Source organism: Herpailurus yagouaroundi, unplaced genomic scaffold (assembly GCF_014898765.1).
Source record: "Herpailurus yagouaroundi ecotype Mexico unplaced genomic scaffold, PumYag 139, whole genome shotgun sequence".
Classification (NCBI taxonomy): Eukaryota; Metazoa; Chordata; class Mammalia; order Carnivora; family Felidae; genus Herpailurus; species Herpailurus yagouaroundi.
The window spans coordinates 15904636-15921790 of record NW_024412394.1 but is presented as its reverse complement, the minus strand read 5'-3'; the positions used below and the strand labels follow the sequence as shown (position 1 = coordinate 15921790).

Sequence of the window (17155 nt, the reverse complement as noted above, 5' to 3'; positions counted from 1 at the left end):
ATTTATTTATTTATTTATTTATTTATTTATTTATTTATTTATTTATTTTAAGTTTATTTATTTTGTGAGAGAGAGAGGGAGAGAGAGAATCCCAGGCAGGCTCCACCTGTCAGCACTGAGCCCCACATGGGGCTCAATCTCACAAACCATGAGATCACGACCTGAGCCAAAATCAAGAGTCAGACACTTAGCCACCATCACCCCTACATTAATTCATTTAAATCAATAATTCTGTGATGTAGATTATATTATCATCTCCATTTTGCAGATGATGGATCTGAACCTCAGAGAAATTAGCTAACATCCAAAGTAATAAGTACTGGATAAGTCAGGATTCAGATGCAAATGGTCCAACTCCAGGCACCTGCTCTTAACTATTTGCCTCCCTTAGGACAAACAGGGTTCAAACTTCTTGGTTTCCAGGAAAGCAAACACAGTTAGGAGGTACTAAAGAAAAATTTTAGAGTAAATGGAAAATATAACTTCTGATTTCAGAGACTTTTTATGAATTAAAGGTAACTACAAAGGAAATAGAGCACAATGTAAGAATAAATATATTCAAGTGCTGAAGTGTAAAGTTATGAAAGATCAAGACAATAAATTTTTTTTTTAATTTTTTTTTTCAACGTTTATTTATTTTTGGGACAGAGAGAGACAGAGCATGAACGGGGGAGGAACAGAGAGAGAGGGAGACACAGAATCGGAAACTGGCTCCAGGCTCTGAGCCATCAGCCCAGAGCCCGACGCGGGGCTCGAACTCACGGACCGCGAGATCGTGACCTGGCTGAAGTCGGACGCTTAACCGACTGCGCCACCCAGGCGCCCCATCAAGACAATAAATTAAGCGCACCAGTAAAACTGAATCATATTTTATTTTTTTAAAGTTTACTTATTTACTTCGAGAGAAGAGAGAGAGAGATAGGGAGGGGCAGACAGAGAAAGAGAATCCCAAGCAGACTCCATACTGCCAGCACAGAGCCCAATGCAGCGCTTGAACTCATGAGATTCGAGATCATGACCTGAGCCAAAATCTAGAGTTGGACATTTAATGGACTGAGCCACCCAGGTGCCCCAAACTGAATCATATTTTAAAGGAAATATGGGAGTTGAATTGTTCCCATAAACAATATATAGGACATGGAAAGAAAGGAATTGATAGAGTTACAGCAGGGCTGAAAAGCTGGTCATAACTGCCAGGCAGAGGTTTTCTAAAAAGAAAAGTTTTCATACATAAGGTTAGAAGCTGATTAAATGGAATCAGGTATTAAGGACAGAATTCATAGCTTTGGTGCAATAACCATAAATACTCACTTGTGATTTTAATCATGGATACATCACCCAAAAAAGAGTATCTTTTTTTCTCAAGTTTATTTATTTTGAGAGAGAGAGTATGAACAGGAGAGAGGCAGAGGGAGAGGAAGAGAGAGAATTCCAAGCAGGTTCCGTGCTGTCAGCCCGACAAATGGCTTGAACCCATGAACTGTGAGATCATGACCTCAGCCAAAATCCAGAATCAGACACTTGACCAACTGAGCCACCCATGACTGCCCCCTCCAAAAGGAGTATCTTACCACCATTAATCAGAGGTAATATTCTAGAGAGATTCTGCAAAGAGGTCTGAACCACAGATAGTATGTAATGAATGTTTCAGATAGTTATACAAGATAAGCATACTCAGATGGAGATTAGCACGCAGGATGTTTATTGGAGAACAATCTCCAGAATGACACCTACCTGTAGAGGTAGAGAGAGAAGCAGCATTGGGCATATAGAAAAGCTGGGTTGTGACATTGTCATGACAGAGGTTTCAGCTAATTTTTCAGGAAGCTGTACAGCTAGGATGGCCCTTCTGAATTGTCCTAAGTTGGAGGGAGGTGGCCTGTCATTTACAATTCCCACATCTACCAGTTGTTGGGTACAAACTACCTCCAGGAAGTGATTTTGCTCCTGGATGAGGACAATTTTTAGAAAGGACAGACAAGAGAGCTGTGAGTGTGTGGGACTCCTTGCAAGGAAATAAGTGCTTCTGTTTAGAAAGCAACCTGCTAGTGCATCACAACATGCACAAAAAGCAACTAGTTGTAAATTATCCGGATGATTTCTAGTCCTAATCACTTGGTAACCTGGTCATAGTAGGCAAGATTATTAGTGCATGCAATGATGATATTCCCACTGCCAGGAGATCCTGGGACTTAATGGGATGTGTTGTGTCATCTTTACTCCCTCAGTTAAAATGTATCCACCAGTAAAATACAACTTTTGTTGCGTGAAACAATCAAAGCCCACAGTTAGGTGTCATACAAAACTGATTCTGAAGAGTAAGTGAATGACCTATGTCTCAGTCTATATTACAAAACAAGGCCTACAACTTTTCTTGATAATGTGTTGCGTGAAGATATTGATACAGTCTTTTAAGTGGATGTACACCCTGTGAGGATTAAAGAGTATTAGGGAGAATTTTGCCACAGAGTCCCGTAACTGGTGATATAGACTTCCTGCCTTTAAACTTACTTGGAGATACACCTGACAAAATTCTTCAACTCAGCACAGTTGACACACATTAAGAGTTAAGAACATACACTCTGAAGGTATAATAAGCTGGATCCTACTTTTTTTTGGTTCCTTATTGGTTGTGTCATCCTGAGAAATTATGCAACATCTCTGTGCCTCATTTTCCCCATTTGCAAATGGGGATAATAATAGTACTTCTCTTGTGGAGATTCTGTGAGCCAAAAGAAGGGAATATACATACAGAATTGGTAACAGATCCTGGCATGTAGTATTAGCTACTATCTTTTATTATCATTTGTCATTTTAGATGGAGATGTGTGACACTGTACATAGCCATCATTTATTTACCGAGCACATAGTATAAGATTTGTCATATCATAATTGTATTGCATGAATTATTACATTAAAACTTTAGAACAAGCTATTAGGCATTGAGGGTCACATTTTATAGAGGAAGAAACATATTCAAAGAGATTAAATAATATTTCAGAGATAAAACTACTATCAAATAACAGAATGGAGGGGCGCCTGGGTGGCTCGGTCAGTTATTTGTCCAACTTCAGCTCAGGTTATGATTTCACAGTTCATGGGTTCGAGCCCCATTTCAGGTTCTGAGCTGTCAGCATAGAGCCTGCTTCAGATTCTGTGTCTCCCTCTCTCTCCCTGACCCTCCCCTTCTTGCATTCTCTCTCTCTCTCTCTCTCTCTCTCTCTCTCTTTCTCTCTCTCTCTCTCAAATAAATAAACTTAAAAAAAACCAGAATGGAGTTCTAACCCTGATCTGTTTTACAGAAAGCATTTACTTAAACTCTTTCATACTTCTGAGAGAGAAATGCTACATCTGAGCATTACTACCAAATTTTGATTTTGTAAATTCAAGGGCTAAAGTAGTAAGTTGAAAGTTTCATCTTCCTCTTCTAACCAGAACATTTAATAATATTTTTTAAATTGTTAGCTTATACAATTGAAGATACTGCTAACCTTGGCTTTTTAGAAACAATAAATTAAAATATTATCATGGAAATACCAATAAGACCAAGCACTTCTACTGTACTCTTCCACTGTAGGACTGGAGTGAGGAAGCTGCACAAAATGCCAGAATGTTGTCAACACAGTGCGAATTAAGAGAGAGCAGCGCACCTAGGAGGCGAATTACAAGTAGGTATATGTCTACATGACTCACCTTGGTACTCAGAAGTCTTCGGTGATTGTTAAATAACCTGGCAAGGGTAAGTTAAGTCTTTTGGTATATTATATGGGCCCCATAAATGGCAGTAGATTGTGGCCCACTACACTTTTATTATTATCAATTTTTAAACTTGGATATTTCAGAATTTCAAATTCCAGATTCTGATCATCAGAAACAAGAATCAAAAGTCTCAACATTATAGAATAGTTGAGTAATACAGTGATAACTGGATGGAGAGCTGGATAGCTGGAAGTTGTCTATTCTATGTAGATATTTCAGCTACACACAACAATGCATTAGGGATATCTTTGGCTTTGAAATACTAATACAGATGATAGGTGAGTTATATTCAAGTCTACTGGGCTGTACATGTGAACAAATTTAGGTGCTCAAAAATGAGTCCATCTCATGACATAAATGTCCATTGCTTGTTTCCAGAAAAGCCATTAATACTTCCTACACAAGTAGACATTATTAACATTTTTGAGATACTTGCTTGTTACAAAATATTTCAAAGATACTAATGAAACTTCCATATTTACAGGTTATTGGGCATCTTTGCCCAATATTGTTGACCTGTGAATTAGCAATATGAGTCTCAGAGAAAGGTAGATAATTCCTGAATACCATGTTTGGTCAAGAACCCACATCACCAGTGGATGGCTAAATGAGCAAATGTTTGTTTCATGGTCCTTGCATAATGAATACCTGTGGGTAGCTGTTTGCAAGTCACAGGCCCTGTTACAACACACAGGCTGCTTGGATTGGTTTCACCCTTCTCCATCAGCTTGGAGACTGAAATGTCGAGCTGATTTCCAAGCTTGCACATCATCTCCTACTGTCGACTTCTCACCAAACCTAAGTACCACAAATTCACTCATCAGTGGGAAAGATGATTGCCAGCAGAGATACAGCTGAGTCAGCTTTCTTTTTATAAGACATTGCTTAGATGATAAGAGAAACATTCGTAAAATGGAAGTGAGGAAAGTGTCCTTATATTTCCAGGTTTCATAGAGTATGACACAGACTGTTTTCTCCCTTTCAGATACTTTTTGTGGAGAAAATATGCATTTGACATCTTATGCTATCTCATGGTCAAATGTAATTGAAATCTGGTACAACGAATCTAAATATTTCAAGTATGGGGAATGGACGTCAATGGATAATGGCATAACAATTGAGCATTATACTCAGGTAACCTGCATACTTGCAAATATACACATTGTTTAAATGACTATAAGCATGTGTGGAACATAGATGACTGAGAAAATCATTCTACCTTTTCCTGCAAACTTACACTTGACCCACTGAGTTCCTGCTATCATTTGGAACACAAGGAAGTGTGATTCCCTCAATAGCTGGCTTGGAGAAGCTGCTTAACTGCTTAGTCTCCGTTTTTACACATTTGATTTTCTGGAAATTAACAAAATCATAAAACGTCACTTATATATTACATTTTTGATATTTGTAAAGAATGAAAATACCAGTACCTTATAGTACAGAGAATCCTCTTCTTTCTAGTTTATTTTTATTGTAAAAAATTATATGTATATAATATTATTTATATACACATATATTATGTATACATACATATATGACACATAATAATTATCTATATATGCATATATAATATATGTATATGTTTTATAAAATTTGTCATTTTAGTTACTTTTAAATTATGCAGTAAATTAATGTTCAGTAGCATTAACTGTATTCAAATTCTTATGCAGAAATCACCGCTATATATCTTCAGAACTTTTCATCTTCCCAAACTAAAGCTCTGCACCTGTTAAACAACAACTTCCCATTTCCTCTGTGTCCAGCCTCTGGCAATCACCTTTCTACTTTCTGTATCTATGGATTTGATTACTCTAGGTACCTCATATAACTAGAATCATAAAAATTTTGTCCTTTTGTGTCTGCCTTATTTCACTTAGCATTATATTCTCATTTGACATCCATCCATGTTGTAGCATGTGTCAAAGTTTTATTCCTTTTTAAGGCTGAATAATATTCCATCATATCTGTTTACCACTGGTTGTTTATCCATTCGTCCACTGATGGGTATTTAAGTTGTTTCCAATTTTGGCTGTCTAGAATAAGACTAGTATGAACATTGGAGTTCAAATATTTGTTCATATCCTGCTTTCAATTCTTTTGAGTATACACCCCTAAGTGGAGTTTCTGGATCATATGGAAATTCTATGTATAATTAATTATTTGAGGAGCTGGCATATTGTCTTCCACAATAACTGCATTATTTCACATTCCCAGCAGCAATGAAGTTTCTGGTTTTTCACATCCACACACTGTATTGGTCTGCTTGGGCTGTCATTACAAATATCACAGGCTGGATGGATTAAACAACAGAAATTATTTTCTCATAATTCTGGAGGCTGGAAGTCTGTGAATTTCTGCAGCATAGTTTGTGAGAGCTCTCTTCCTGTCTTCTTTTCACTATATCCTTGCATGGAGTTTCCTTTCCTTTCCTCTGCTAATGCTTGCAGAGAGAGGGGCGGAGTGGAGAGAGAGAGAGAAAGAGAGAAATAAAGAGAGAGTACAAGAACCAGAGCTAGCGCTCGAGTGCCTCTAGTGCCTTTTCTTGTAAGGACACAAATCCTATCAGATCATGGTCCCACACTTATGACTTGTAAATTAATTCCTTAGAGATTCCATCTCTAATTAGAGCTGCTGGGTTAAATCAGGTTCTTTGGTTTCTTGTTGTTGAGTTATAAGAGTTCTTTACATATTCTAGGTATCTATCTTTTATCAGGTATAGGATTTGCAAATATTAATTCCTATTACATGGACTGCCTTTTCACTCTGATAATAATAATGCTATAATGAACAAAGATTTTTGATTTTGGTAAAGTCCAATTTATCTATTTTTTCCTTTTCTGTCTGCGCTCTTGGTGTCACATTCAAGAAATCACTGCAAAATTCAATATCATGAAGGTTTTTCTTTGTGTTTCCTTCGAAGAGTTTTTTATGATATTAACTCTTACACTTAGGTATTTGATCCATTTTAAGTTTTTTATATGGTATAAGGTACTGTCCATTTGCTTGTGTGTGGATATCTAGTTTTTTCCCACTTTTTTTGTCCCCCTTGAATGGTCTTGGCACCCTTCTTGAAAATCATTAGAACATACATGTGAAGATCTATATGTGGAATCTCTATTTCAGTTCATAGGTTTATCTGTCTATTGTTATGTAAGTGCCACTGCTTGTAGTAAGGTTTGATATTGGCAAATATAAGACTTCCAGCTTTGTTCTGCTTTTCAAGACTATCTGCCTATTTAAAATCATAGACTTAATCACTTATAGATAACAATGCAGAAATTCTAAATAAATGATTAGCAAGTAGAATTCTTATTTTAAGATTGATACCCTTGTACAAAAAGGGTATGTGCTAGGAATCCAAGAATGTTATAACATTAGACTATGTATTCATATAATTTACCTTATGAACAGAGGATAAAAATAAAATGGTCACCCCGAGAGCTAAAAATCTGACAAATTTGTGACATCACTTCCTACCTTCTATTTCTTTCAGATAAAGGTAGACTAGACCCACTATTTACATCATAAGACCTTTAGTTACATCATACTCAGATAATAATATTTCCTCTTCCAAACACTTAAAAATTTTATTGTTCAATACCCACTATACACCTATGATGTAGAAAATGATATTATTATATCCCACTTTAAAAACAAAAATTTCAAGATATAAATCAAATTGGTAAATACCATACAGCCAGAAAGTGGTAGAGATAGAATTTGAACTTGAGTCATTTTGCTTCAAAGGCCAATTCATAACTCTACACTATGCCTTTTCCCTGGTGATTAAGTAAATTTCCTCCTATGCTTTGATTTTGTTTAATCTTTATTTATTTTTGAGAGAGGGAGAGAGAGACAGAGCATGAGCAGGAGAGGGGCAGAGAGAGAGAGACACACACACACACACACACACACACACACAGAATCTGAAGCAGGCTCCAGGCTCTGAGCTGTCAGCACAGAGCTCGACGCGGTGCTCAAACCCACGAACTGAGATCATGACCTAAGCTGAAGTCAGATGCTCAACCGACTGAGCCACCCAGACACCCCTGATTTTGTACATAACCACCAAGCAGTCTTCATCATGTTATCTGATTGTCCACATAGATTTGATAAGGGAATGAGCCAGGATTAGGGATGGCCACTAAGTGTGCATATGCATGTTTGTTGTCCAGACACATGGAAATCTTGCTATTTCTATGAATTCCTAATAAGTCATGCTCAAAGAATACTGGAAGCAAACATGTTTATTTTAAGCCATGGGTAACAATATACGTATTTTAATCATTTAGCAAAACATCAAATTATTAATTAAAAACATCTCTTTGTCTTTACAGGTAGTTTGGGCCACTTCTTACCTCATTGGGTGTGGAATCTCATCATGCCCCAAAAGAATGTCAACTCAGTATCTCTATGTTTGTCACTATTGTCATGAGTATGTATTATACAGCTTTGTTTCACATAGCTGTTAGAAATATATCCTCCTTACATAATCCAGTTTCTCAAACATTACATAAGAAAACACAAATATTTCACTTCAGTTAAGCAGAACTTTAGGGATAAAATGTCATTTAGCCAATACCTAAAATATCACACATGTATTTTTATTTATATCATATTCATTTTACAGTTTATTTATTTATTTTGAGTGAGAGAGAGAATGTGCACAAGTTGAGGAGGGACCAAAGTCGTGGGAGAGAGAGAGAATCCCAAAAAGCCTGCACTGTCAGGCAGAGACTGATGGGGGGGTTCAAACTTACGAACTATAAGATCATGACCTAAGCTGAAATCAAGAGTCAGATACTTAACCGACTGAGTCACCCAGATGCCCCTATATCATATTTTTTAAATGAATTTATATCTCATTAGTAGAATGTCCAAAATCAAAGCTATTACCAGTAGTCTTGTTATGTGTTATTGATTAGCATAAGCAAAGAAACAATATTTACTTAAGCAATTCAAGAGTATATTTAGAATGCAAGGGCAGAAATATAGTGGAATATCAAGAGTAAACAAACAAAAATTGAAGTGTTCTCATGGTTAGCTTTTTAGTCTCTCAGTATATGTCTTTTCTTTAGAAATTAAATTTCCATGTTATCATGGTATGAGTACAATTCCCACAAGAGATAATATGATTGCTTCAGTGAAGAATAAGTGGACTCCTTTGCCCTATCAACTGTGGTTATAGAGTAAAATCAGTTTCAGACAATGATTGCAGAATCCCATAAGGGCACACTGTATGGCTCCAGTGGTAATTATGAAAAATTAGAGACTGTTCAGAACAGGATATATTCCCCCAATAGTTTACCACAAATATCTGTTTACATGATGTTTAACTGTTATCCCTCATTTTTGTTGCAAAATAAAAGATGTTCAATATAAATCAGCAAAAACTATTTATCTGGTAATATGCTACCATATTCATACTTCAAATGAGGTCTCCAATATCAGTATAGATTCAATAGATATATTCATATAATAGCTCTATATGAGTTATTTTGTGGTCTTGTCATTTCTTGATTTCAGTAGTTAATATTTGTTATGATTCTATCTATGTAATTAGTATTGAAGGCAGTAAGATCTCTTTGCATCTACAACACATAAATTGTACTAAATCTTTGCTGGGGCTGGTGGTCTCTAGTGAATTTCTGACAATACACAAAAGTAAAACATACAGAGATGTGGTAGGATAATTTTCTATGGCAAAGATTAGCCCAACTGTCTGACAAAAATCCCTTCTTAAATTAAGTAATAATATTCTTTTATAAAGTGAAATTTAGGGGTGCTTAGAGGGCTCAGTTGGTAGAGCACGAGACTCTTGATCTCAAGGTCATGAGTTCAAGTACTACATTGGGAATAAAGCTTAGTTAAAAAAAAAGTAGGAGGAAATAAAGTGAAATTCTAACAATTCAGATATCAAAGGGGGGAAATTATCAAATAGAATGCTTAACATTTATTTTATTTTCCAAGCATATTAAGAATTGGCTATCATCCACATTGTTTTGTTTTTTGTTGTTTTTTTTTTTTTAGATGTCTGCAGGTAAGACTGTCTTCTCTGAATTTCATATTAGCTTAGAACTAGAGACTCTCTCTACTCTCTCTCCCCCAAATCTGTCACTTTAGATTTAGCCATACTGAGGGACTTTCATCTTTTACAATGCTCCCTGTGTTTCTACACAAGCAGCAACATGTATCAAGTTTTTCATGACATCATGCAAGATGAAGTTAGAACATCTCCAATTAGACTCAAAATTTTCTTAACATCCTCTTTTACATGACTATTCACCAAGTCCTTATGAGTATAAATAAAGAAAAATGACCTATTATAAGTGATTCTAAAGCTCTTCTGCTTGGTAAGATTTGACTGTTCATAGGCCCCAATCCTGTTAGAACTTGACTGTCCAAATAGGTGTAAATTGTCTGAAAACATTCTTGGGACCCCACAGTTACCTGTTATACATTCAAAAAGATAAATTTTCATCATTGTAAATCTAGAAATCTTAAACCGATCTTAAATATTATAATCATTATCTAGAAGTGGTTTTCAAAAACTGTTTTCAAAGTTTGTTATAAAAAGTAAGTAAACTTTTATATGCATTGTTCAAACATCAATTTTATTACATCAATTTTTTCTTTATTCTGTTTTTAAGGGGCAATGATCTTGCCAAAAGGAATGAACCTTATAATGTGGGAGATCCATGTGAAGACTGTCCAAATGACTGTGAAAATAAACTTTGTAGTAAGTTTTACATTCAGTTTGCTTAATGTAGACTGTTGACCCAGGAGCCATGTGTCCTTAAAATTAAGCATTTGACAATATTGCACTTTTCTATAACTTTTATCTGAACCATCTCACAGGAAAGATCAATATTCCCAAAGATCACTCTCCCAGAGTGACCAAGAAGATGATTGATTAAATCTATTGGAATGGAAATTAGAATGCCTAGGCCTAAACTCAAGTTCCCACCCTAAAGTTAATGACCCTAATAGGGGAAACCTGGATAAGATGTAAATAGAAGTATAAATTTTTCTGTGATCTATAAAAAAGTTTCTGGGTTCTCTCATTGCAGCCTTGGAATTAGACATACTCTTTCAGGATACCAGCACTCTCAGCTTTCTTGCTACTCCATAACTCCCCTACCTGCCTGACCACTTATTAGGGCAGGTAATTTCTTACTGAGTGATCTTTATTCCTCTATGTTCCTACTGACACATCAGAACATATTAGATGATAGTCACACTGTCCCCTTACAATACTTCCTTTCTTTCTTTTTTTTTTTTTTAATTTTTTAATGTTTATTTATTTATTTTTTTTAGAAAGAGAGAGAGAGATGGAGCATGAACAGGGAGAGGGGCAGAGACAGGGAGACACAGAATCTGAAGCAGTCTCCAGGCTCTAGCTGTCACCACAGAGCCACATGCAGGGCTCGAACTTGTGAACCACAAGATCATGACCTGAGCCGAAGTTGGCCACTTAACCAACTGAGCCACCCAGGTGCCCCTACTTCCTTTTAATTCTTAAATAAACCTTACCTACAACGTGGTATTCACTAAATGGCATCCAATTAGATAGCAAAATTTCCTTTAGATGGCAAAGTTCCTTTTTCTAGAGCCTTCTGAAAACAATTCCTTAATCCCTGAGGATAATGTTAAGAAAATTTTCAGTAAGTTCATAGAGAAATAACTAACCCAGAAAAAAAAAATCTTTTAAGTTCAGACTTGGAAAGCCAGAAGACTTGTTTTCCTACACCTGACCAAGTCATTCTGTTTACTTTTATTAATTTTTTTAAAGTTAATTTATTTATTTTGAGAGAAAGAGAGTGTGTGAGCAGGGGAGGGACAGAGAGAAGGTGAGAGAGAGAATCCCAATCAGGCTCCGCACTGTCAGCACAGAGCCTGACATAGGGCTAAAACTCATAAACCATGAGATCATGACCTGAGCAGAAACCAAGAGTCAGACGCTTAACCAACTGAGCCACATAGGTGCCTCTATTTACTTTTAAAGTAAGGAAAATGGATTCTTTTTATCTTTCTCAAATTCTCTCTCTCTCTTGATAGATAGATAGATAGATAGATATTCTCTTTCTCCTTTTCCTTTATTCTTTCCTTTTCTTCCTTTTGTCTCACTTTCAACTTCACTTTTTACACCACATTTCTAGAAAGAAATGTTGTTTGAGAAAGAAAATATCTACTAATTATCTATGTTTGCTGAATGGGGTACATTTTCTTAATCCAAAATATAAAAGCAATGTCTATAGTGGAAAAAAAATGTCAGAGAAGTAAAATGAGAGTAGAAAAGAGAAACTATTACTTAAGAAGGTTAAATCTATGACACAGAAGATGCATATCTTAAACCCTTTGATCACCTACAGATGCATGAGAATATATGAAATATTGAAGAAAGATAGATATCTAAAATTGGGCCACCCTGGAATGAAAACAAGCCTAAAAATATAAAGACCTGGATATGTAGGTATAATCAACTTAGTGTAATCAAATAAATTTTATAAAAGCAAAATTCATGCTTATAAAATAGGGAAGTTATATAAATTAATATAGTGTATATAACAGTAGTAAAAGCAGTTAGTTCTAAGAGGGAAATTCATAACAATAAATACCTCTATTAACAACAGCTAAAAAAGAGCTCAAAACAACTTTATTCCTCAATTACAGAAAAGACAAACTAAGCTCAAAGTCAGCAGAAGGAAGAAAATAACAAAAATCAGAGTAGTAATAAATAAAATAGAGACCAAAAAGACAATGGAAAAGATCAATGAAAGAGCTGTTTTGTTAAAGATAACCCAGAAAAATCTTTAGCTTTAGTCACACAGAAGAAGAAGAAGAAGAAGAAGAAGAAGAAGAAGAAGAAGAAGGAGGAGGAGAAGGAGGAGGAGGAGGAAGGGGAGGAGGGGGAGGAGGGGGAGGAGGAGGAAGGAAAAGAAGAAAATAGAGGACTCAAATAATTAAAAATAGAAATTAAAGAAGAGACATTATAACAGAGACATTATAAATTAGAGACATTATAAATTAGAGACATTATAAAGAAGAGACATATACCACACAAACCAAAAAGAACATAAGAATGCTATGCACAACTGTATGGCAACAAATTAAACAACTAATTTGAAGAAATGGATAAATTCCCAGAAACATACAACTTACAAAGACTAAATTATGAATAAATAAACATGACCCCACCAAGACTGAATGACAGAATAATTATATTCTGTGAATATAATTATGTTCTATGAATAAGTAGAAACTGTGAACAAAGTACTAGGAAGAAGATTGAATCAATAATAAAAAACCTCCCAACTTAGAAAAGCTAGAGACCAGATGTCTTTACCAGTGAATTCTACCAAACATTTAAATAACTAATACCAATACTTCTAAAACTCTTCCAAACTCATTTTATGAGGCTACCATTACCATGATACTAATATCAGGTGAGAACACTGCAGAAAAAAAAAAAAATTACAATCCAATATATCTGATGAACATAGATGCAAAAAGAGCAACAAACTTTAGCAAAACAATTGCAACAATACACTGAAAATATCATACACCACAATCAAGTGGAGTTTATTCTATGGATACAAGAATGGCTCACCATCCACAAATCAGACAATGTGATATACCACACCAAAAAATGAAAAATAAACATCATATAGCCATCTCAATAGATGCAAAAAAAGCATTTGACAAAATTTGACATTCTTTCATGATAAAAACTCTCAAACTGGGTATACAGGGAACTTACCTCGACATTATAAAGGCTAGATATGACAAGCCCACAAAAAGTATTATATTCAGTGGTGAAAAGTTTTTCCTCTAAGACCATGAATAAGAGAAGAATGAATACTCTTTCCACTTTAACTCAACATAGTACTGGAAGTCCTAATCAGAGTAATTTGGCAAGAAAAGAAATACAAATAATTAAAATCAGAAAGCAGAAGTTAAACAGTCTCTATTTGATGACATGACAGTATGTATAGAAAACCAGAAAGACTCCACCAGAAAACTGTTGAAATTAATAAGTGAATTCATTAAAATTGCAGAATACAAAATCAATATACAAAAATCCATTATTTTAAGTACACTACCAACAAACTATCAGAAAAAGAAATTTAAAAAAACAATTGCATCAAAAAGAAAAAACACCTAAGAATAGATTTAATCAAGGAGATGAAAGATCTATATATCAAAAATTTTAAGACATTGATGAAATATATTGAAAAAGGTACAAATAAATAGAAATATATTCCATGTTCATGGATTAGAAGAATTAATATATTTTTTAAATTTCCATACGACCCAAAGCTACCTATAGATTCAGTGCAATTCTTATCAAAATCCCAATGGTATTTTTTTAAGTTTATTTATTTTGAGAGAGAGAGAGAATGAGGGAGAAAGAGAGAGAGAGCATGCATAGGGGTGGGGCAGAGAGAGAGGGAGAGAGAGAGAATCCCAGGCAGGGTCCTCAACACTGTCAGCACAGAGCTGAATGTGGGTCTCAAACCCACGAACTATGAGATCATGACCTGAGCCAAAATGTGTTGCTTAACTGACTGAGCCACCCAGGTGCCCCTTCAATGGTATTTTTCATAGAATTAGAACAAATAATCCTAAAACTTATATGAAACAACAAAAGACTCCAACTAGCCAAAGCAATCTTGAGACAAAAGAATAAAGCTATTGGTATCAAACTCCCTGGTTTCAAACTATATTACAAAGCTACATATAGTAATCGAAACAGCATGGTATTAGTATAAAAACTGACACATAGATCAATGCAACAGAATGGAGAGCCCAGGAATAATCCAACTCATACATGGTTGATTAATTTACAACAAAAAAGCCAAATACATGCAAAGGGAACAGACAATCTCTTCAATAAATGGTGTTGGGAAAACTAGGCAGTCATAGGCAAAAGAATGGAACAGGACCCATATATTACACTGAACACAAAAATCAACTCAAAATGGATTAAAGATTTGAACATTAAACCTGAAACCATAAAACTCCTAGAAGAAAACATGGGGGCAAACTCCTCAACATCAATCTTGGTGATGATTGTTCGGATTTGACACTGAAAGCGAAAATAACAAAAGCAAAAATAAACAAGTGGGACTGCATCAAACTAAAAAGCTTCTGCAAAAAAGGAAATGCATTAACAAAATGAAAAGACAACCTATTGAATGGGGGAAAAACTTGCAAATCATATGTCTGATAGGAAGTTAATCTCCAAAATATATAAAGAAATTAGAAAGCTAAATTAAAAAAATCCAATTAAAACATTGGCAGAGGAACTAAATTGACATTTTTCCAAAGATGCCCATATGGCCAACAGGTACATGAAAAAGTATTTAACATCACATCATTTCCCCAGGGAAATGCAGGGATATAATGCATACCTGTTAGAATGGCTCTCATAAAAAAGACAAGAGATAATAAATGTTGGCAAGGGTGTGGCAAATAACAAACCGTTCTGTGCAGTTAAAGGGAATGTAAATGGGTGTAGTCACTATGGCAAATGGTATGGAGGCTCCTCAAAATATTAAAAAGTATAATTAACATATGATCTAGCAATTCTACTTCTGGATATTTATCTAAAAGAAACCAAAAACATTAACTCAAGAAGATATTTACACCTCTATGTTCTTTGAAGCATTACCTATAATAGCTAAGGCATGGAAACAACCTAAGTGTCCATTGACAGATGAATGGATAGAGAAAATATGGTGTGTGTGTGTATATACATATATATATATACACATATATCTGTATATATGTGTACATATATACATATATATGTATATATGTGTACATATGTATATATGTATGTGTATGTATATATATATTCTCTGTATATAGTGTAGTATATACTATGTATAGTATACTGTGTATCTGTGTGTGTGTGTGTGTGTGTGTGTGTATACACTATGTATACTGTTCAGCTATAAAACAAATGGAAGTCTTATCATTTACAGCAACAGGGATGGATCTTGAAGGCATATTCTAAGTGAATAAGTCAGATATAGAAAGACAAATACCATATGATCTCACTGACATGTGGAATCTAAAAAACCAAACACACAGTTACAGAGAAAAGATTGGTGATTTCCAGAGGCCTTGGACATGTGGGGTGTGGATAATTTCATTTATGTGTTTGAGAAGTTTATCTGTTTCTTCAGTGATGGTGAATGTTTGAGATAATACGGTGTAAACATGCTTTGTCCTTCCAGCTAACCCCTGCCTCTACTATGATGAATACAATAACTGTAAGACACAAAAACGTAGTTTTGGATGCAGCCGCCAGTGGGTTCAACAGTTCTGCAAAGCTAGTTGTCTGTGTGACACGGAGATAAAATAATATATTTGCAAGTATAATGTGCTGTTAGAAAATGTCTGCTGGATTACACCTTCTACCTTACTTTGCTTCTGTAGCTTTTGCTGAGTTTCATTTGGTTTTAATTACATGTGAGACCCTAATTTTTACTGAGCACATACAGGCATCAGTAGATTTACATCAATGCCACCCACTCCTGTCCTGATCCAACACTGGTTTAATGTTCCTTACTACAGAAGTGAAGCGTCCAGCCCAACACCTGCCCCACGTTTAAATCATGTGACCTGTAGTTCTCAGGTTGACAAAATTCAACTCATGGTATAACTGGCCCCTTGACAATAACTTTGTCATTTTGCTATTAACTCCTTCCCCTGCTACCTCCTCGATGTTTGTCTTTCCTGCCCAACTAACATGCACTGTAATTCTTTATATCTTAACTTTACTTCTATTTTAAATTGATGATTAAAATAATTCACAAAGCAATCAAAGAGTCCAGTCTTATTACTTGCAAGACAAATTGCTTAATTGGAAGTGATTTAAATGTCTTATTGTTTGATATCTACATTTGTAAAGCAGGGGTGGAATTGTTTTCCTTAATTTAACAAAATATATATTCAGCACTGATTATATACAAAATATAATACAACTATAGAAGATATTGTCTCCCTTATTTCAAATGCAGACATAAATATTAGTGAATCTCAACACTAAAGAAACCTGCTAAAGTGTATGACCACACAGAGATCCCAGCACCTGGTGTTTTGTTTTCAGTTTCAGTTTGTTCTTTTTTCCCCCCATAGATATGATCTTTCTTTCTACAAGTTTATATAAAAGAAAATTCTCTAGGTTTTCATCATTGGTCATATCATGTGTAAGAAAGAGTCAGTAGAAACCAAGTTACTCTGAGGATGAGAATTTTTTGTGTGATCCCCAATGAACTTCATATGCTAAATATCTATAAGGAAATGTGACACAAATTATAATGCAACTTTTTGAATACTTCCCAACATCACTCCATGACCAGAGCTTATCAGGAGTGTTTGTGCA

At 35.1% G+C, this 17155-nt stretch overlaps 1 protein-coding gene across 1 annotated transcript in view; it reads left to right on the top strand.

Annotated features, from left to right (window-relative positions):
- Window positions 1-16591, top strand: part of CRISP1 (cysteine rich secretory protein 1) — a 31895-nt gene extending 15304 nt beyond the window's left edge. Inside the window, exons 4-8 of the mRNA XM_040473744.1 lie at window positions 3578-3668; window positions 4745-4893; window positions 8097-8194; window positions 10410-10498; window positions 16005-16591. Of these exons, the coding sequence (XP_040329678.1) occupies window positions 3578-3668; window positions 4745-4893; window positions 8097-8194; window positions 10410-10498; window positions 16005-16132 (555 nt within the window). The 3' untranslated portion in view covers window positions 16133-16591. The remainder of the gene's footprint in view (window positions 1-3577; window positions 3669-4744; window positions 4894-8096; window positions 8195-10409; window positions 10499-16004) is intronic.
- The last annotated feature ends 564 nt before the right edge of the window (window positions 16592-17155 follow it).